The sequence below is a fragment of the Macrobrachium rosenbergii genome, chromosome 42 (genome assembly GCF_040412425.1).
Source record: "Macrobrachium rosenbergii isolate ZJJX-2024 chromosome 42, ASM4041242v1, whole genome shotgun sequence".
Lineage (NCBI taxonomy): Eukaryota > Metazoa > Arthropoda > Malacostraca > Decapoda > Palaemonidae > Macrobrachium > Macrobrachium rosenbergii.
In genome coordinates, this window is record NC_089782.1 from 34,042,880 (window position 1) to 34,065,833 (window position 22,954).

At 36.8% G+C, this 22,954-nt stretch overlaps 1 protein-coding gene and 1 long non-coding RNA gene across 2 annotated transcripts in view; one reads left to right on the forward strand and one right to left on the reverse strand.

Annotated features, from left to right (window-relative positions):
- Positions 1-22,954, forward strand: part of LOC136827657 (uncharacterized) — a 245,191-nt gene that overhangs the window by 70,682 nt on the left and 151,555 nt on the right. The window lies entirely within an intron of this gene.
- LOC136828224 (uncharacterized) lies at positions 4,023-16,334 on the reverse strand. Its single transcript, XM_067086067.1, has 8 exons — positions 16,041-16,334; positions 13,639-13,760; positions 13,037-13,145; positions 9,842-9,953; positions 8,487-8,617; positions 7,264-7,522; positions 5,749-5,941; positions 4,023-5,096 (listed from the first exon to the last, which is right to left on the reverse strand). The coding sequence occupies exons 2-8, from the start codon at positions 13,755-13,757 to the stop codon at positions 4,928-4,930; spliced, it is 1,092 nt and encodes a 363-aa protein (XP_066942168.1). The 5' UTR covers positions 13,758-13,760; positions 16,041-16,334; the 3' UTR covers positions 4,023-4,927.

Sequence of the window (22,954 nt, forward strand, 5' to 3'; positions counted from 1 at the left end):
TCTCTCTCTCTCTCTCTCTCTCTCTCTCTCTCTCTCTCTCTCTCCTTGGCATTTTCTGTCTATAATTTGACTTAGATTTATGTCCTGTGATTTTCTGTCTATAATTTGATAATTTGAAATTTATGTCCTCTAATATCTCTCTCTCTCTCTCTCTCTCTCTCTCTCTCTCTCTCTCTCTCTCTCTCTCTCTCTCTTCTCTCTCTTTGCATTTTCTGTCTATAATTTGACTGAAATTTATGTCCTCTAATCTCTCTCTCTCTCTCTCTCTCTCTCTCTCTCTCTCTCTCTCTGGCTCTCTCTCTGGCATGCATTTTTTTGTCTATAGTTTTACTTGAATTAATGTCGTTTTTCTCTCTCCCTTTCGTGTTTATAACTTGATTCTTGAATAAGTAAATTCTCTCTCTCTCTCTCTCTCTCTCTCTCTCTCTCTCTCTCTCTCTCTCTCTCTCTCTCTCTCAAGTCTCCTCTTTTGCCTGACGTTATACGAGTTCGTGTCTTTCAGACGCAAACCAAGAGGGCCAAAGGACCACTTCAAAAAATGCTGGCATTATTTTCAATCGGTTTTTTGGAAATTCTCGAAGCCTAATTAAGTCTACCGAGGTTCCTCTTCGGTCGGGGAAAGCAAGAAAAAAAGTCTCGATATTTCTTTGCGAAAGGCTTAAGGTTGAGGTCTAATTACGTTATTCCTGAAAGACTCGGTTTTGCTTGGAAGAGAAGAAATACAAAAAAAAATTGTCGTTTCGTTAGAATTTTAATGTCGCATTTTTTTTAAGGCGGTTTTGCAAGCGAGCAAGCACAGTCTGGCACGTCTTTTTTTTTTCAGGTGCTTGGGAGGAAAAAAATATCGGTAGAGTTTTTAAAATAAAAAAAAAAAATCTGCCGTTTCGTCTGAATTTAATTTCGCATTTCTAGAGGCGGTTGCAAGCAAGCAAGAACAATCTGAAAATATTTTTTTTTGCGGTTGCTTAAAAAAAAGTATCGGTAAAATTTTGAAGATAAGAATTGAAAAAATTGTCGTTTCGTCTGAATTTAATTTCGCATTTCTAGAGGCGGTTTTGCAAGCGAGCAAGCAAGCACAAATCTGAAATTTTTTTTGCAGTTGCTTGGAATGAGAAATATCGGTAGATTGTTGAGAAAAAAAACTATCGTTTCATCTGAATTTAATTTCGTATTTCTTGATGCTGTTTTGCAAGCGAGCAAGCACGAGCAAGCACGAGCAAGCACAATCTAGCACCGTTTTTTGCAGTTGCTTGGGATAAAAAGGATTTAACATCGCATTTCTCATGGACGGGTGAGGCATGCGTATTTAGTAGCATCCTTTTGCAGTTGCTAAAAAAAAAAAAAGTAAAAAATGCGCCAAAGTTTCTTCGGCGCAATCGCGTTTTCTGTACAGCGTATAATCAAGGCCACCGAAAATAGATCTATCTTTCGGTGGTCTCGGTATAATGCTGTATGAGCTGCGGCCCATGAAACTTTAACCACCGCCCAGTGGTGGCCTGTTCTATATCGTTGCCAGACGCAAGATTTTGGCTAACTTTAACCTTAAATAAAAGAAAAACTATTGAGGCTAGATGGCTGCAATTTTGTATGTTTGATGATTGGAGGGTGGATGATCAACATCCCAATTTGCAGTCCTCTAGCCTCGGTAGTTTTTAAGATGTGAGGGCGGACAGAAAAAGTGCGGACAGAATTATGTGCGGACGGACAGATAAAACCGGCACAATAGTTTTCTTTTACAGAAAACTAAAAAAAAAAAAAGTGAAAATAAATTTTTTTCACATTTCCTAAGTTAGTTTTCAACACGCATAGATGCTAGCGCTTTTTATGCTGATTTAAAAAAAAAAAAAAAAAAAAATCCGGTAGAATTCAATTGTATACTTAAATGTTTAAGATCACAGTCTTGAGAATTCAAATACATAATTGAATACTACTTTCTTTAGAACCAGTTTTCCGTTAAAAAATATTATCTAGCCAGAATTCGCTTTCATAATATACTGTATATCTTTTCAAGGCGTTGCCTCACGGTCGGTTATATATGTAAATTTTTAAGATCAGTGCTTTTTGAGTTTAAATATATAATGGAGTTGTACTGTTTTTTATTATTATGTTTAAAATCACCGTCTTACAAGAATTTGAATATATTGAATTATTTTTTTTTTATCACCAGTATTCCGCTACTAGAAAAACCAGAAAGAATGAAGAGCATTGCGTCTGTTTAAGATTCATTAACTATATATATATATATATATATATATATATATATATATATATATATATATATATATATATATATGTGTGTGTGTGTGTGTTTAATGAAGACGAGAATATTAATGTATTTGACATCCAGAAGTAAGTCCCAGCATCAAACGACCCGAGCTGAATAAAGGGAAGACTTTTCCCGCTCCAAAAGAACTCTCAGAAACATTTTGAAGCTGCAGGAAAAAATAGAAACTCTTGTTTATACGAGATAAGATAAAAACCTAGGCATCTAAGGAAGCGTAGAACAAACTGTACAAGTTCCGGGGCTCGAAACGGAAAAAAATAACTAAAAAAAAACAGTAAATTGTAAGTTCCAGAGTTGACGAAACGCGGAAAAAAAAAAGGAATGGAAAAGGTTTATTCAAAGACGGGATCAGTTCGTCCGTCATAAAAAGTACCTTTCGGGAACCAGCCTAGCATCGTGGAAAGACAACAATGAGGTAACCAACGCGAAAGCTAAATGTTGACATGTCGGAATCGTTCGCTTGTTAAGACCGCATCAGTTACACTGCGATGGCGCCGCAGGTGGTTTCTCCCTCGTATAGCGATCTCCACGCGATGTAGTCTTAAATAAGCGCTCTAATTGGGGAATTAATTAGGCCTAATTACCGCTACACCGTAGAAACTCCCATCGGAGTGATGTATGTACCTCCTACTTGGTGGCTAATTTCCAGTTATATCCACTGCCCTAAAATGGAAGACTGCAAAATTTTCGAAATCGAGATATGCCGCCTATTGGGCTCGTGAAACATTTAATACACAAGTTACTGCAGTTTCAGAATGATTCTTCAATGCTTTCCACGAGTATTTAGGGGGTCCCATTTGCAGTGTCTGCAAAATCAGTAGTAAGGCATGGGAAGCTGCAGTTTCTACCATTTTTCTCAGTTTTGTATTTTTGCAGATACTGTAGTCTTCCATTGTATACAGTGTAGAATTCGACACACGATGAGTTCGCGTAAACTTTCTTTAGAACAGAGTTCAACCGAATATTCTGTTACCTTCTGTAACTTCTTGGGGATGAACGCCGTATTCGCTGGAAGCCCGAATTTCAAGTCAGTGGCCCCTGTTAGGCTTGGTCCATGTGGCTGGGGGGTTTATCTTATGAATAATAATAATAATAATAATAATAATAATAACAAATTGCTTGAATAAATATCATAATTTCTGGAACTTATAATAATAATAATAATAATAATAATAATAATTTTTAATAAAATAATAATAATAATAAAATATCAATGATTTATGGACACTTATAATAATAATAATAATAATAATAATAATAATAATAATAATAATAATAATAATAATTTTGTTTAGTTTCCGCCTGAGGCGGATAGCTGACCAATATTATTATTATTATTATTATTATTATTATTATTATTATTATTATTATTATTATTATTATTATTGTAACTGTCCAGAAGTAAATATTAATATTCAAGCAATTTTGCAAAAATTATTATTATTATTATTATTATTATTATTATTATTATTATTATTATTATTATTATTATAAATACTATTATTATAACTGCCCAGAAATAAATGATAATATTAAAACAATTTGCAAAAATTATATTATTATTATTATTATTATTATTATTATTATTATTATTATTGTTATAACTGTAGAGAAATAATAATAATAATAATAATAATAATAATAATAATAATAATAATAATAATAATAATAATAATAATAATAATAATAACAACCTCTCTCACGTCAGTGCCAGCCCAGTTCAGACGGACTGGGGACGGAAGGACAATTCAGGAAGTTGCGAAATGCATTTCTGAAACTTCGCAATGTCTGACAATTTTTGGACCTGCCCCAAAGCAAAGTCCGGGACAGGGTTCCAGAAGAAATTCGCAAAATGTTATTCCTTGACATTTTACCAACATCCATTTTTTATCACGAGCAATTCCAAGTTCCTTCGCGTCACCCTCCAGCCCATTTGTCATGTCTGCTTCTGCATTCCGTTAGATTTTTACACAGTTTGCCATCAGTGCACCCCACGCGGTGCGCTGTAGGCGTTACTTGAGGTTGTTTGCAGCGTCCCTTCGGCCCCTATATAGCTGCTACAATCCCTTTCAGTCGTTTTTTACCGTACCTCCTTTCATATTCTCTCTCTTCCAACTTACTTTCCTCAGCCTTCTCCTAACAACTGTAGTGCAATTGCGAGGTTTTCCTCCTGTTACACCTGTCAAACCTCCTTTGCTCTCAATTTTCCTTTCAGCGATGAATGACCTTATAGGTCCCAGCGCTTGGCCTTTGACCTAAATCTTATACTCCAGTTAACCGTTTGCATTCGCTAAATAAAGTAAATTGAAGAAGAGAAACAACACAAGCTGAAAACGATTCTTACTAATTATATGTTGACATATAATATATAAAGTATAATATACAAATACACAAACAATATTTTTTTATCATATATGGCTCTGCATTTTAGTAAATTTGACAGTTTGGATTTTCTAAATAAAGGAAATTAAAGAATGAAAAACAAAGCGAGTTAAAAACGAATCTCCCTACTTCTACCTTAACGTAAAATAGATAAAGCATATAATATACAATTAAAACAATATACGTAAAATATAAAGCATATAATATACAATTAAAACAATATACGTACAATGCTATACAAACAGAGAAACCCTGAACTCGTCAATTACTGGACGGAATGAGCGAAGCGTAGTCGATCAGAAATCTCATGACCCCAGGGAGAGAGAAGGGGCATTTTGGGAACTGCCTCTGGCAGTGGCCCTGTTTTCGACCCAGTTCGACAGCCTTGGCTATCGACCCCTGCCCTATGAAAGTTTGCATCCAAGAACTCCTGGAATAAGTAAGAAGTAAATGAGTAAATAAGATTAAGTGAAATGAAATAAGCAAATAAGGGTGAGTAAAGTCAGTAAGTAGAGAAGAATAAGTAAGAGTGAATGATTAAATCTAGGTAATATCGTAATTGCGTTGTATGAATGAAACTTGAGAATGAGAGAGAGAGAGAGAGAGAGAGAGAGAGAGAGAGAGAGAGAGAGAGAATCTAGAGTATCAAATGAGAGAAACTTGAGAGAGAGAGAGAGAGAGAGATTATGTAAATCTAGGCAGCATCGTAATTGCATTGTATGAATGAAACTTGAGAGAGAGAGAGAGAGAGAGAGAGAGATCCATGCTATACCTGGCTAATCCAGTGACGATGAGTTCAGAGAGAAAGAGAGAGATTTATACTCTACTTGGCTAATCCAGTGACTGATGAGAGAGAGAGAGAGAGAGAGAGATCCAGAGAATCCAGTGACGATGATGAGAGAGAGAGAGAGAGAGAGAGAGAGAGAGAGATCCATGCTATACCTGGCTAATCCAGTGACGATGAGTTCAGAGTGACGATGATGAAGAGAGAGAGAGATGTATACTCTACCTGAATCCAGTGACGATGAGTTCAGAGTGACGAGAGAGAGAGAGAGAGAGAGAGAGAGAGACTTATACTCTACCTGGCTAATCCAGTGACGATGAGTTCGGATGCGTCGGCATCTCCCTCCTGGACGCTCTCTTCGGATCCGGCCACGTAGGAGCACACGGCCCTTTGCATGCAGGACGTGGAGTCGAGGTCGTACTGAGCTAGGGCCTCGTCCAGCTGGTTCAGAATCGACGTGAAGGGAGCCACTGGGAGGGGGACCGCTCCTTCTGAAATGGGGGCCGTTTAAATTTTGTTTTTGGTCGTTTTTGGGAAAAATGGTAAAATCAGAGTAAAGAGGAGAGGAATAGTTGTGGGTGTATTTATATGTATACATATGTATATATATGTTTATATATTTAATATATACACTATAGACATGCATGCATTCATAAGAGGAACACTTGTGTTTGTATGCATATGTATATATACAGTGTATATATAGTATATATGTATGTATGTATGTGTGTATATTTGTGTGTATGTATGTATATATGTATGTATGTATTAAAACACGCATATATATATATATATATATATATATATATCATAATTTTCTATATATATATATATATCACAATTTTTCTGGCGTTTTTACAAATACACCTTCCCCACGCAATAAACATAAAAACACCTCGGCTCGCCAATAATATTTTTGGACACGCTCACCACCAAAAAATTTCGAATCCGAATTTTCAAAAAAAAAAAAAAAAAATAAATAAACTCCCACCACCACCACCACTGCATCCAAATTCCAACTGAGGAAGGATGGAAGGACAGTAGCAATTCGGAGCTCTGCCGCTGTCAGTCTGTCAAGAGGTGTGATATATTGTATCTCCTGAATTCAGAGGCATTTAATTGAACTGATGTAGACCCTCTCTCTCTCTCTCTCTCTCTCTCTCTCTCTCTCTCTCTCTCTCTCTCTCTCTCTATGGTACTGGGTCAGTGCAGTCCTCACCCGCAAGTATCCCTACATTGATTTAGGGCAGGGAGGGAGAAAGTTATGTTGGAGGGTTTTGGGGGGGGGGGGTGTTGGTGGTGGAGAGTGGGAGGAATTTTGTTTGTTTCATGGGAGAGCCACTGTGCCTTTGCTTTCAGTTATGCCGTTGGTAGTTAGTCGACTGCTGATGTGGTTCTCAGCCATGGTGAGACACGTTAAGATATATCAGCTTATATGTGTCATATTTATAGGCTATATGGTATAGCCTGCATGTCACAGATATAGACTGTTTGATATATCCCATATGTGTCACATATATAAGCTATATGTTGTAGCGTACTGTATATATATATATATATATATTATATATATATATATATATATATATATATGTTGCTATATTATTATATGGTATAGCCTATATATGTCACATATATAGGCTATATTGTATAGCCTATATATGTCACATTTCTAGGCTACATGTTATTGCCTATGTATGTTACATATATATAAAATATATAGTATAGCCTAATGTATGCTACATATATAGGCTAAAAGTACTCTGCAGCATTCAAGACAGCTTAAGAAAAAACTAAACCGAGCTCCCCTCACCTCTTTCCATGATCCTCCCGTAGGAGGAGGTGGCGTAGGAGCTGCCCGCGGACCCTATGGCGGTGGTGATCCAGGACGCCAGCTGGGGCAGGAGCAAGCTGGCTGCCAAAATGGCTCCGCCGATGATCAGGAGGGATGGCCAGTTGATGGCCATGAGGGAGTTGAGGGCGTTGGTTGTGCTGTAGCTGAAGTTCTGCCCCATGCTCATGATTGATGACATCGGAATGGACAGGAATGGGACGGTGAAGCTGATGCCTAGCTGGAAGTGTACAGGAATGGGACTTTGAAGCTGATACCTAGCTGGGAATGTATGGGGATTGGATGGTGAAGCTGATGCCTAGCTGGAATGGGATGGTGGTGAAGCTAATTCCTAGCTGGAATGGGAAATGGGACAGCTGATTCTAGCTGATTCTTATGGACTGGTGAATATACCTGGGAATGGGATGGTGAAAGTGATTCCTAGCTGGTAATGGGAATATTGATTCCCTAGCTGGGAATATGGGACAGTGAAGCTGATTCCTAGCTGGAAATATATGGGAATGGGACGGTGAAGCTAATACCTAGCTGGAATGAGATGGTGAAGCTGATTCCTAGCTGGAAATATATGGGAATGGGATGGTGAAGCTGATTCCTAGCTGGAAATATATGGGAATGGGACGGTGAAGCTAATACCTAGCTGGAATAGGATGGTGAAGGTGATTCCTAGCTGGGAATGGGACGGTGAAGTTGATTCCTAGCTGGAAATATATGGGAATGGGACGGTGAAGCTGATTCCTAGCTGGGAATATATGGGAATGGGACGGTGAAGCTGATCCCCAGCTGGAAATATATGGAATGGTCAGTGAAGCTGAATTAAATGAACTTAACGAAAAAGAACCCTGTTCATGGAATGGCTAAAATTATATTTGAATACACTGGAGATAATTCACCACATTTAATGGAAGAAATACATTATTATTATCATTATTATTATTATTATTATTATTATTATTATTATTATTATTATTATTATTTAAAGAAGAAGAAGAAGAATAAATGAAACTCTCAGAAGAAGACTGTTATTTGAAGAAGAAGAAGAAGAAGAATGAAGAAATGAATGACTCTCAGGAAGAAGAATGCAAAAAGAAGAAGAAGAAGAAGAAGAAGAACGAAACTCTCAGAAAGGAGAATGAAAGCTACTTTAAAAGAAAAAAAAAAAAAAAAAAAAAAGAGATAAAACTTACGTCTAGAGTTTGCCTGGCAGTATTCAGCGAGAAGAACCGGCTGGTGTTGTTCCTGGAGCCACTGGTGTATTGTGAGGTTCCTGGGGCGCTCCCTGGGGAATAGCCACCCCCTGAAGAAGGATACCCATCTCCTGAAGGAGTGCCAAAGGAATGATCATACACTGTAAAGGGAAACTATCGCGCCGGCTTTGTCTGTCCGTCCGCACTTTTTCTGTCCGCCGTCGGATCTTAAAATCTACTGAGGCTAGAGGGCTGCAAATTGGTATGTTGATCATCCACCCTCCAGTCATCAGCCATACCAAATTGCAGCCCTCTAGCCTCAGCAGTTTTTATTTGATTTAAGGTTAAAGTTAGCTATAATCTTGCATCTGGCAAAGTTATAGGCCAGGCCACCACCGTGCCGCGGTTAAAGTTTCATGGACCGCGGCTCATGCAGCATTATATCGAAAGATAGATCAGTTTTCGGTGTTCTTCATTGTACGCTGTGCAGAAAACTCGATGGCGCCGAAGCAACTTCGGCGCATTTTGTACTTGTTTTGTTTTTGTTTTGACAGTTCTCACTCTCGCTCAAAACACTGGCGTTTTGGTCCCGTTATTGCCGCTCACAATCGGACTCCTCAGGTCTGTTACAAGCTGCTATTCGTTGATTTTTTTTTAGGAATATTTAGAGGAATATTTTCGAGGCTCAGGTGCCAAATTGCGCTGGAATATTTGCCAACAAGAACTTGAGAATTCATTGCACTGTTGTTCCCTTCTTTAATAGGAACAGTTGAAAAGAAGATTTTAAAGAAATTAGAAGGAATCCAGGAAAAAATCCGTTATCTTTCTACACACTTATGACTATAAGAAAGTGCTACATGATCCATGTTGACAGTGCTGTCACCTAAAATGTAATTCACTATGTGCAAGCATTACATGGACATGTTGACAGTGCTATCACCTCAAATGTAATTCAGTATAAGTAAGCATTACATGTTCCATGTTGACAGTGCTATCACCTCAATTGTAATTCAGTATAAGCAAGCATTACATGATCCATGTTGACAGTGCTATCACCTAAAATGTAATTCAGTATAAGCAAGCACTACATGGACCATGTTGACAGTGCTGAAACCTCAAATGTAATTCAGCATTAGCAAGCATTACATTGAAGTGCTACCACCTAAAATATAAATCAATATAAACAATGGACCATTTCAGTGAAACCAAATGTAATTCAGCATGAAAATGCTACCACCTAAAATATAAATCCAAGCATTTCAAAATATAAAATATAAATCAATATATTCAGTGAGTATTGATACTTTAAAAAAAAATTTAATTCACATTCAAAGTTGTCAGACAAATATACATACCAAGATATTTATCCATGTTGAGGTAATCCGCCTTGGAACTATTGCTGTGGATCACATCGTGGTTCTGGAAGAAGCTTCCAGAGAAAGTTTTATACTCCTGTGATGGGCTTATCTATGGTTGACGTAAAAGAGAGAGAGAGAGAGAGAGAGAGAGAGAGAGAGAGAGAGAGAGAGAGAGAGAGAGAGAGAGAGAGAGAGAGAGAGAGAGAGAGAGAGAGAGCTGAGATTAGTATGATTATAAGAAATCAGTAATCGTATCCCCACCATTTTTAGCAAAGTTATATTTGCACAAGCAGCATGCCATCGTGATGATATAAGCAGGTTTATGCTCTGTTACATTAAAGTAGTTATTTTTTAGGGTTTAATTACCATCGTTTTCCTTCGAAAATTGAGAAAAAATATTGCTTTGATTATCCACATTGCTTCTAGCATAAGAAAAACCTATTGTCATGAACTGCCAGGCTAGTGTAAAGTTTGAGCCTCTAGGCGTTGGGAAAATGCACTAAGCACTCTTGGATGAGGTGGAAATTGGAGGCAGTAAGATTAGTATACTCCGACCAAAAGGAAGACGTTGAGACTGCAGTCTATCTATCAAGATTGAGACAAGGAAAGGAGAAGCATTACCAGGAAAAAGCTGAAAATGCAAGAGAGAAGTGTGACGAGTGTGTCCCTGGTCGAAGGTGTCTCAGTGGAATACTAATGTGCCCAGAAGAATGCAGGGAAAAGTGATAATATTAAAAGGTCTTGTGACTAGTTTTTGTCAAGATGTACAGAAGACAACAGAGGTTACCGTGGAGATTACTTAGGCACAAAGGAAACTGTACAGTATGCTGTTTTTCAGCAGTGCAGAATTGTATGCAGTATTGTACTATTGTCAGTCACTCAGATTATTTATGAACAAGGGGAGTGTAATTTATTATTATTATTATTCAAAAGATGAATCCTATTCATATGGAACAAGCCCACCAGAGGGGCCATTGACTTGAAAAACTCAAGCTTCCAAAGAATATGGTCTTCATTCGAAAGAAGTAACAGAAGATACCGGGAAACACAGAAAGAGGAGATCAATTAGTAGAGAAAAAGCTAAATTAGTAAATTAATAAATAAATCAATAAAAATGTAAGTAAAATATTAAAGCACAAGGAGAACTATATTAGCTAGGCTTTGTAGAAGAGTTAAATTGAAGGTAGTTGAAGAAATAGGAACAAAAAAGTGTGTTATCTCCTAATTGTGTTTCTTGTACCTAAATAAAATTTGGTAAGAAAAGATTGAGAGCGCAATCTCAGAAGAAAAGAAAAAGCAAAATCCAACCACATGAGTATATCCAGAGGACAATGATGAATTTTTCAGCTATACAGGAAAGAGAACTAGAAGATAATTCGATGGGTTTGCAGAAACTGAAAAACATGGAGGACTGTACCCATGCACTCAGAGGAAAAGGTGTTGCTGACAGCCTCGGGACAAGTGAAGGATTAAAGTTAGTAAGATTACTGTTCTTGCAAGGCACAAAGGTAAAGACGGGAAGGGCATTTAAAAAATTAAAATCTAATATGATGAGCCATATCTAGCACAGGAAGAAAAAAGTAAAGAAAGCAGAAAGCAGTCTTGCATGTAATAGAAAGGTGCTGGTCTAGAGAGCAAAACGTAACACTGGAAAAAATCATGTTATTGAAAGTCATAGCTACTCTGACTGAATTTCTACAATTGGAAAAAAACAAAGTATGACTGACATCTTCTAGATTCAGATCAAAACCTAAGTAAATCTACAATAATGTTAGTCAAAACTGATATTTAGGTTTCATTGGTGACCCATCATCGATGGGAAGTCAGTCACTCAAGAGACATCATCAACGAAAAGTCAAGTCACTCAGTCTCTGGTCTGTTTCACAGTCTTGAAGAAGTCTTGCTCGGTGGTAATCTGTTCTAAAAATACAGGAAAACGTTTAGTTGGCAAATAGTTTTCTGCAGTAAAACGTTTAGTTAGCAAATAGTTTGGCAAATAGTTTTCTGCAGTAAAACGTTGAGTTGGCTAATAATTTGGCAAAGAGTTTTGTGCAGTAAAACGTTGAGTTGGCAAAGCATTTTCTGTAGTAAAACGTTTAGTTGGCAAAGAGTTTTCTGTAACAAAACGTTTAGTTGGCAAAGAGTTTTCTGCAGTAAAACGTTCAGTTGTCAAACTTTCCTGCAGTAAAACGTTTAGTTGGCAAAAGGTTTTCTGCAGTAAAACGTTTAGATGTCTAATAGTTTTCTGCAATAAAACGTTTAGTTGGCAAGGACTTTTCTTTTACTGAGAGTTTTACGAAGAAAACCAAACTTAGGTGGCAAATGACAGTCAAAAACAGTAAGAGATTTAACTGTCAGACAGTTATTCTAAGAAAGCAGTAAAAACCCAACACAGGATATCTTCACGAATGAAATGTTGATTAAAGCTATGTTAGTGAACACCAGCTGTAAATTTCGAGGTGGCAGAGAGTTTTAACGTGACAAGTTTTAATCTAGAGGTAAATTGAGCTTTACTCTCATGCAAAGAATCTTTTGTGGAACGTCTTGTTAGAATGTTGGTTAAACTGGTTAAACTGCATTTAGAGTGTTAGAATGTTGGTCAAACTGGTTAAACTGCATTTAGAGTGTTAGAATGTTGGTTAAACTGCATTAAGAGTGTTAGAATGTTGGTCAAACTGGTTAAACTGCATTTAGAGTGTTAGAATATTGGTTAAACTGGTTAAACTGCATTTAGAGTGTTAGAATGTTGGTCAAACTGGTTAAACTGCATTTAGAGTGTTAGAATATTTGTTAAACTGCATTTGGAGTGTTAGAATGTTGGTTAAACTGGTAAAACTGCATTTAGAGTGTTAGAATGTTGGTTAAACTGAATTTTGAGGGTTCGAATGTCGGTTAAATTAGTTAAACTGCATTTAGAGTGTTAGAATGTTGGTTAAACTGGTTGAACTGCATTTAGGGTGTTAGAATATTGGTTAAACTGCATTTAGAGTGTTAGAATGTTGGTTAAACTGGTTGAGCTGCATTTAGAGTGTTAGAATGCTGGTTAAACTGCATTTAGAGTGTTAGAATGTTGGTTAAACTGGTTAAACTGCATTTAGAATGTTGGTTAAACTGGTTAAACTGCATTTAGAGTGTTAGAATGTTGCTGGTATATCTAGAGTGTTAGAATGTCGCTGTAAAGGACTTCCTTACCTTGTTCGGGGGAGGAACGACAGTCACTACATGGGAAGAAGCAGAGGATTCTGCTGCCCACTGGTCTTTCTGCTGGCTACCGGAGAACAGCGGAAATGTGATGCCACCTCTGCCGGAAGTAGAAGATGTGGGGGGCGACATGTAATTATTCTTGTGAATAGGTAGGAAGGTACAGTAAAGATAAACGAGGTGACAGAGGGCATTTTCATTAGGGGTGTCACAACTGAATTATGATTATCCCACCAAAGGGGCCACCGACTTGAAATTCTTAAGATTCCAGAGAATATTATGGCGTTCGTTAGAAAGAATTAACAAAAGGTGATGGGAAATACAGAAAGAGAGGAGTTATCAGAAAAACATAAATTAACAAGCTAATAAATAAACAAAAATGTAATTAAAGTATTGATATATTAGATAACAATAGAAGGAAAGAGTTGCTTTGTGTATATATATATATATATATATATATATATATATATATATATATATATATATATATATATATATATATATATATATATGTGTGTGTGTGTGTATTGCAAATGCAATTATAATCACACAACATCAATAGAATGCAATACGCTGGTAAGACAGCAACTTACCCTAGGGATGGTGACACTTTCAGGGAAGACTGAGCATCTGACGCGCCTAGCAGCAGGATCAGTGGTACCAACTTCGCCATTGTCCTCCTCGTGGCTAACATGGCTGCCAACCTTGTCATCAGCTGTCAAAATATAACATAACGAAAACATGAGAAGGGTGTAAAGGTTGGTATGCATGATATTGTTTCGTCGTTAATGGATCTATCTTAAGGGCCTCAATAATCCAATGTCATCAGTGTACCTCACGCAGTGCAGTGTAGGCGTTGCTGAAGGTTCTTTGCGGCGTCCCTTCGGCCCCTAGCTGCGACCCCTTTCAATCTTTTCACTGCACCTCCTTTCACATTCTCTTTCTTCCATCTTACTTTCCTCAACCATCTCCTAACAATTGTTTCATAATGGAACTGCTTTGAGGTTTTCCTCCCGGTACACCTTTCAAATCCCTTGACACTCAATTTTCCTGTCAGCGCTGAATGACCTTATAGGTCCCAGCGCTGGCCTGTGGCCTAAATTTTATATTCCAGTTCCAGATTCCTTAATAATCCAATTTTCATCGTTCCTTTACTTTCTCTTTTTGGAAAGATGCTGTGTATTTATCTGTGACTCATGTTGAGTTTTCTGGCCCTAAGATAACTATCTCAAAAATTATTTATGGATTTCAAATAAAATTTTGTTGGGTTGTTGATAGCTTATAGGACCCAAAAATTATTTACTTAATATTTTATTTGAATTATAAGATATGATCATCTATTAAATAGGACCCAAAAATTATTTACTTAATATTTTGTTTGAATTATAAGATATGATCATCTATTAAATAGTCTTTGGTTAAAAATTGATGATTAAAATGTTTCCGACCTTGAACACAGTGTTAGGACCAGAGGAGTCAGAACAGAAGGAAGAAAATTTCAGAATTTTATTTTAAAATAAATTTTTGCAATAATGGAAAGGAACTCACACATCTCACAGAAATGTAAAGGTTGGGAAAATAATATATAAACTTTACAGACTCTAATTACTTTGTATTTCCACTATCAACAAAGATACCTTGAAATGATAACTGCATATAGCATTGCTGCTATTGACGAGATCTTCCATCAAAATATTTTCCTGAGGGTGAAATTACGTTGCAAGTCCTCTTCAGAGACTGATAATGGTGGGTAATATGTACCAATTTTAAGGGAATGTTTTCCCCAAAATTGGTACTATGTAGTAATGTTATAATTCTCTGAATTCGTCTTGCAATGCAGTTTTACCCTCAGGAAAATATACAAAACAATTGGAGTATTAAAAATTTCCATATTTTTTCCAGCCCTCTCCATTTCTGTAAGATATGTTTGTTCCCTTCCATTAATAGAAAAACATTGTTTAAATAATATTAAAAATGCACTTCCCTCTGTTATAATATTCCTTTGCTCCAAACATTGTGTTCAGGCTCGAAAATATTGTAATCATCAATCTGCAACTGAAGGCTATTTAAAACGTGATAATGTCTTATAATTAAGACAAAAAACTAAGTAAATAACTTTCTGGGTCCTTTAGGCTTGTGTTGGAAGCGAACCTGGAACATTACAAAGGAATTACACATTGCCAAAAGAATGACTGGGGAAGGGTAGCCAACTTTTTAGTCTTCTGTAAAGAAAACTATTGTGCCGGCTTTGTCTGTCCGTCCGCACTTTTTCTGTCCGCCCTCAGATCTTAAAAACTACTAAGGCCAGAGGGCTGGAAATTGGTATGTTGATCATCCACCCTCCAGTCATCAAACATACCAAATTGCAGCCCTGTAGCCTATATTTGAAATGTGGACACTAGACTACATATAATTTAAACAAATAGACAAATGTATATATATATATATATATATATATATATATATATATATATATATAATATATATATAAATGTGTGCGTGTGTTTGTGTGTGCGTGTATGTGTGAGCGAGTAAACTTTTGTCAATTATAGATACGTGACTTTTTAATAATCACAAATATTGCGCCAAAAATATATTTCAATATCGAATTCACTATACGTGTTTATCGTTGTCCCTGGCAGAAGCATTCATGGGTATACTGTAAGTTATTCCCAAATGTATAGTGAACTCGATATTAAACGATATAATATATATATATATATATATATATATATATATATATATATATATATATATATATATATATATATACATACATACATACATATATATATATATATATATATATATATATATATATATATATATATATATATATATATATATATATATATATATATATATATATATATCTGTGGGTGTGGCTGTGTCCTTGGGGCGCCCGTTATCAAAAGGAATGCGTGTTTGTTTCAAAACAAGTGTTTTTTTTTATCATGAAAAAACAACCGTATTCAATAACGAAGTCACTACTTACGTATAAATGAGACAACGTCGTCTTCACTTGTTTTAAGGAAAATCCAGTGTTTTGTAATTACTTGGAGATATTTCTTCCTTTTATCCGTGTTTTTATCGTCCTCTGTAAGCCTTCAAATTTGACTGAATATTCTTCACGATAATAACCTAAATAACAGCTGTAACTGGATTTTAAGTTATTCTTCCTTTTAAAAAAATTGAAAATCAAATTATCCTTCCTCCGTGTTTGCGTATCCCTTCATCAAGGTCGGTCCTGGTTTAACCAAACTTGCGGGTGTGGGTTATGCCTCTGATTGACACACACACACGAAAAATATATAAAAAGGTCAACAGCAAAGTTATCCAGAAAAGCTAAATTCTATGAGTTGCTTTCCTCCTAGTCTGACGACTGATATTAGATCTCTTTCCCTCTAATCGTCAGAAGCGATACGTCTCGGAGATGAGAAGAGAGGATTGGATTCTGACAACTCGTTCTTTCCCAGCGTATACTGAGTATTTGATCTTTTTCCGCTGAATCGGCAGGTGTGATACTCTCTCGGAGATGAGGGCAGAGACGATAGGATAGGATTCTGACAGCTCGTTCTTTCTCCGTGATTGATATAAGATCTCCCTCCTCTGAATTGTCAGGTGCGACACTCGCTCGGAGATGAGGATAGGAACCTGACAACTCGCCCTTCCTCCGTGACTGATATTAGATCTTCCAACCGGCAGATGCGATACTCGCTCGGAGATGAGGATAGGAATCTGACAACCCGTCCTTCCTCCGCGAATATAAGATCTCTTTCCTCTGACTCGGCAGATGCGACACTCTCTCAGAGACGAGGACAGAGACGATAGGATATAGGCTGCTGACAACTCGTCCTTCCTCCGCGACTGATATGAAGACCTCCTTCCCTCGAAAGAGGAGAAGCGAACTCGGGGTATAGGATTCAGAAAGCAGCGACGAACGAGCGACGGCGACGAAGCTATCGACGGGAGATGAACTGAGTGTGCAGAAGTGGAGAGAATCCGCTTTTATACTCACTTTCGAAATCACAGGACCGTTCGGCGCTTCCTGGGTGGAGCCGGTTTAGGCTAATTGAGGGGTTCGTCTTTCACGACATCGTTGTTATAATAATTCTATCGAAACCGAAAGTAAACTATGCATGTATAGGGGAGAGAGAGAGAGAGAGAGAGAGAGAGAGAGAGAGAGAGAAGAGGAGAGAGGTACATATCGAGAGAGATTTTACTGAATAATTTTTTTATTTACCACAGGTCAAATTTTTATATTTACCACAGGCCAGAGAGAGAGAGAGAGAGAGAGAGAGAGAGAGAGAGAGAGAGAGAGTAAAGGGTACATATCGAGAGAGAGATTTTACTGAATAATTTTTTTTATTTACCACAGGTCAGAATTTTTATATTTACCACAGGCCAGAAGAGAGAGAGAGAGAGAGAGAGAGAGAGAGAGAGAGAGAGAGAGTAAAGGGTAGGTATGGAGATAGAATTTACTGAATAATTTTTTATTTACCACAGGTCAGAATTTTTATATTTACCACAGGCCAGAAGAGAGAGAGAGAGAGAGAGAGAGAGAGAGAGAGAGAGAGAGAGAGAGAGAGAGAGAGAGAACTGTATATGGAGATTTATGTCATCACGACATGACGCCACGCCGTTAATGTTATCGTAGTTCTTGCAACAGGCGACAATTGAAAACGCAATTTAACATGTAAGCGTGGCGTCAAATGTTTCCGTCAAAACAGCGCCAATTTCGCTCCGGAGAAATTGGGGATTGTGACATTCCTTTCGCCCGGGAGAGGTTGATCAGGGTCCCTTCAAAACACTAGGAAGCACAGCGGGTACCTGGTAATTGCTCAGTTGCGGTGGGTTGCAGCAAGGTTAGTCTCATATATATATATATATATATATATATATATATATATATATATATATATATATATATATAAATGGAAGTATTGGACACAGGACCACGTATTCACAGGAATAAATTATTTCTGACTCACTTCGGGATCGAACCCCGGTCTCTCAAGTGACAGGCCAGGGCCAGGGCACACTACCTGTGTGGGTCAGTTGGTAGCACCCCCACCCTCACCCACCCCTCTGGCCTGTCACTAGAGAGAGACCGGGGTTCGGTCCCGATGTGAGCTATATATATATATATATATATATAATATATATATATATATATACATAATATATATATGTATATATATCTATATATATATATATATAGATAGATATATATACATAAACATATATGTATATATATCTGTGTATATGAATGCATGTGTATACGCGCATTATTCCCTTTTTTTTTTTTTTTAAACACTTAATAGAAGGGATTGAAAAGGTCACGTCACCGCGTAACTGCTCCAGTAGGTTACGCCGTGCGCCGTGACTGACGACTCACGTAACTGTAAATTGAGTTTCTCTCTCTCTCTCTCTCTCTCTCTCTCTCTCTCTCTCTCTCTCTCTCTCTCTCTCTCTCTCGCTCCCGGCGCAGTTGACTGCGTAAGGGAAGCTGAAAGTATATCGGGGGCTCTGTTGATGATGGTGATGCTTTCGTAAGCCCGTGTTTTTGCAGTGTGCAATGACACCCACAAAACAGATACACAAATGCGTGTATGTATGTATATATATATAGATAATTATATATATATGTATATATATACATATATTTATACATAATATATATGTATGTATATATATTTATATATATATATATATATATATAATATATATATATATATATATATATATATATATATATATAAGTATATATATGTCTAAATATATATATATATATATATATATATATATATATATATATATATATATATATATATAATTAATACATATATATGTATATACACACACAAACACTTATATACACTGTATCAATAGTCATCATTATACATAAATAAAAACAATTATTTATCTTTGGAGATAAATGTATGCATAGATATTACAAAAACTGCTTCCACATATCTTGCATGTATATGTAAATCTATGTATGTATGTTTACTGTGTGAGTTGTCATTTTGCAAGCTTTCTATTGGACTGCTGCTAAGTCCTTTATTTACAAGAGCTAAATGCCTACAGCAGAATACCCTTGCTCTTGCTGATTATAATGGCGTTCTTGCATCAAATTGCATCATGGCTGCTTGCAGAGAGCACGAACGCTTGTTGCAGGGGTCAGTATTGATTGATTGTTTTCCTTTTTGCCATCCCTTTTCTCCAGAGTAATAGAATCGAATAGAATATAGACTTAAGGCCAAACGCCAAACTCTGGTACGTATGAGGTCATTCAGCACTGAAACGGAAATTGACAAATAAAAGGTTTGAAAGGTGTAACAGGAGGAAAACCTCAAAGCAGTTGCATTATGAAACAATTGTTAGGAGAAGGTTGAGGAAAGTGAGACGGAAGAACGAGAATATGAAAGGAGGTACAGTCAAAGGAATAGAAGGGGTTGCAGCTAGGGTCCGGAAGGCTCTGCAGAGAACCTCAAGTATTGTCTACAGTGCGCCGTATGAGGTGTTAAGACGGTAGATAGAAAAAAAGAGATAAGATGCATAAGAGTAATTGTCTCTGCTATGGAAAGACTGTGAACTTCATTGCTCAAGTCTCTTGTCCCACCTGGGAAACTGTAATAACCCAATTAAAATTCCAAGATCTTCACAATCCGCCTTGACAATAGGGGCGTGAGTTAGAACGGTGTGTGCCGTCATTTGCATTATCATCTCGTCATTTGCATTTAAATGGCCTTCGTAGAGTTAAGAATGAGGTTAAAATTACTTGATGATGACGGCGGCGGCTGCTGAGGCCTCTCCTAGCCTACCGGTCCGCGCGTGCAAGGACGCTGGAGAAAGTGTCGGAATTAGTGAATACTCCAACCAAGAGATGGCGCTGACTGAAGGCGCCCGCTGAGAGGCGATGAATAGGATGAAGAGGAATTGTTGCAATTGTTCCACGGAAAATGAAGCTGAAAATAACAGTTAATAAGGTGAAAGATGACGGGGGAACTCGAATGCTTGATGATGAAAGCTGGGATAATCCACTCTGTGAATGGAAATGTGGAAATAAATGATTTAGTGCGATTTTTGGAGTAGATGCGTGAATAGGTGGATCTTGAAGTGATTGGGGATTGAAAATGGTCGGGTGCAAGAAGTCATTTGGTCATATGGAGGACTTTTTATCGGTGCAAAGTGTTGTAATTAAGCGAGGTAAAGAAGAAGTGGAAGGGCTGTGCTGTGTTTAGGTAATGTAAAGGAGGTCATAATATATATAAATATATAATATTTATATTATAAATTTACACATATATGTAACCAACACAGACGCGTGTGGAACAGCAATAGATTTCTATCTCACATCCGGATCAAACCCAGGTCTCTCAGTTTTATTATTATTATTATTATTATTATTATTATTATTATTATTATTATTAAAATGGTACCAGATTTGTATCGAAACGTCAAAAATAGAGTTAAAAATATGCTTTGGGTGTTCTTCGTTCTGAAATTCATTATTATTATTATTATTATTATTATTATTATTATTATTATTATTATTATTATTATTATTATTAAAATGGTACCAGATTTGTACCAGAAACGTCAAAATTAGAGTTAAAATATATGCTTTGGTTGTTCTTCGTTCTGAAATTCATTATTATTATTATTATTATTATTATTATTATTATTATTATTATTATTATTATTATTATTATTATTATTATTAAAATGGTACCAGATTTGTACCGAAACGTCAAAAATAGAGTTAAAAATATGCTTTGGTTGTTCTTCGTTCTGAAATTCATTATTATTATTATTATTATTATTATTATTATTATTATTATTATTATTATTATTATTATTATAGCTCAGAAGATGAACCCTGTTCATGTGGAACAATCCCACCACAGGGGCCACTGACTTGAAATTCAAGCTCCCAAAGAATATTACGGCGTTCATTAGAAAGAAGTAAGAGAAGGTAAAGGGAATTACAGAAAGAAGAGATCTCACTTATAAAAAAAGAAAAAAAAATGAATTAACAAACGAATAAAAAAGATAAAAATGTAAGCAAATTATCAAAACACAAGGAGAATTGTATTAGGATATCAATGCATTGCATCTTCGCTTGAACTTCTGAAGTTCGAATAGCATGACCTCCTCGGGAATTGAGGTATTACACGACCTCCTCGGGAATTGAGGTATTACACGACCTCCTCGGGAATTGAGGTATTACACGACCTCCTCGGGAATTGAGGTATTACACGACCTCCTCGGGAATTGAGGTATTACACGACCTCCTCAGGAATTGAGGAATTATCATCAGATATATAAATGGGAAACTTTCCCTGGATTCTCATTATTCCTCTCGATCTGAACAATCAAAATAATGCGAGTAGGGATAGAGGGATTGAGATAGACCGGCAGAAATAGAAATTGGTTGGTGGGTTGAGTGATTTGAAATTGCAGACGATAGTGACGGCAGCGCCTGTTATTTACGCCGGAAACGGGTAATTATCTTACGCAATCGTTTGTCTAGAAAACAAAAGTCATTCAGCAACAATCACAGAATTACTGCAGAGAGAGAGAGAGAGAGAGAGAGAGAGAGAGAGAGAGAGAGAGAGAGAGAGAGAGAGATGACTGGAAGTTATTTTTTTTGAGTTCAGAGGAAAAATAATTGTTTTCCATTTGCTGAAAGTAAGGTTATGTGCATAGAATTTGAAAGAGAGAGAGAGAGAGAGAGAGAGAGAGAGAGAGAGAGAGAGAGAGAGAGAGAGAGAGAGAGATGATGACTGGAAGTTATTTTTTATTTTTGAGTTCAGAGGAAAAATAATTGTTTTCCATATACTGAAAGTAAGATTATGCGCATAGAATTTGAGAGAGAGAGAGAGAGAGAGAGAGAGAGAGAGAGAGAGAGAGAGAGAGAGAGAGAGAGAGAGAGAGAGAGAGAGAGAACAAAAGGAAGGATATGATGCAAGGAGGAAACAAAAATAAGATGTAATAGGATGTTGCACTAAACGAGTGGTAATAGTTAAGCAAAAACGACTCCTAACTTCAATTGCATCCCTTCACACACACACACACACACACACACACACACACACACACAAAAAACATACAGGAAGGGGTTTTTCAAAAACTAAAAATAATTTTATTAAATAAATAAAACAGAGGAAGAGATTTCTCAGTCCTTAAAGAAAATGAGAAAATAAAAAGTTCAAAAGATGAATGGGTTATAGAATACTCCGCTTTGTAGTGGTTACAAAAACTGTAATTAGTAGAGTATCGTTGAAGGATGGTCTGTGGGAAGGACGAAACAGATAAGTGGATTCAAGAGGTGTGGGAGGAGAGAGAGAGAGAGAGAGAGAGAGAGAGAGAGAGAGAGAGAGAGAGAGAGAGATTACTGGAAGTTAATTTTTAAGTGAGGAGGAAAAGGTCATTGGGTTCCGTATACTAAAAGTAGGGTTATGACGAGAGAGAGAGAGAGAGAGAGAGAGAGAGAGAGAGAGAGAGAGAGAGAGAGAGAGGATGATACTGGATGTTAACTTTTTTGGGTTAGGAGAAAAAAGTCATTGTGTTCCATCGACTAAAAGTAAGGTTATGGGCTTAGAAAATGAGAGAGAGAGAGAGAGAGAGAGAGAGAGAGAGAGAGAGAGAGAGAGAGAGAGAGAGAAAGTGAAAATATTTTAGGAGGAACGCAGGAAAATTTCACCCACCCTCCACAGTGACAGGGGGACAGGTTTGTAGGTACAGGAAAATAGCAAAAACAATTAACCTAAAACCGGCCACACTCTTCAACCTGTTGTATATTTGTGTAATTGTTTTAGTTTTCTGTAAAAGAAAACTATTGTGCCGGCTTTGTCTGTCCGTCCGCACTTTTTCTGCCCGCCCACAGATCTTAAAAACTAC

Coding starts and splice junctions, on each gene's coding strand:
- LOC136828224 (XM_067086067.1), bottom strand. CDS start 13,757: ATGACAAGGTTGGCAGCCATGTTAGCCACGAGGAGGACAATGGCGAAG. Junction 9,954..13,036: donor TCGTTCCTCCCCCGAACAAG/GTAAGGAAGTCC, acceptor CGTCAACCATAG/ATAAGCCCATCACAGGAGTA. Junction 5,097..5,748: donor ATCGTCACTGGATTAGCCAG/GTAGAGTATAAG, acceptor TACTTATTCCAG/GAGTTCTTGGATGCAAACTT.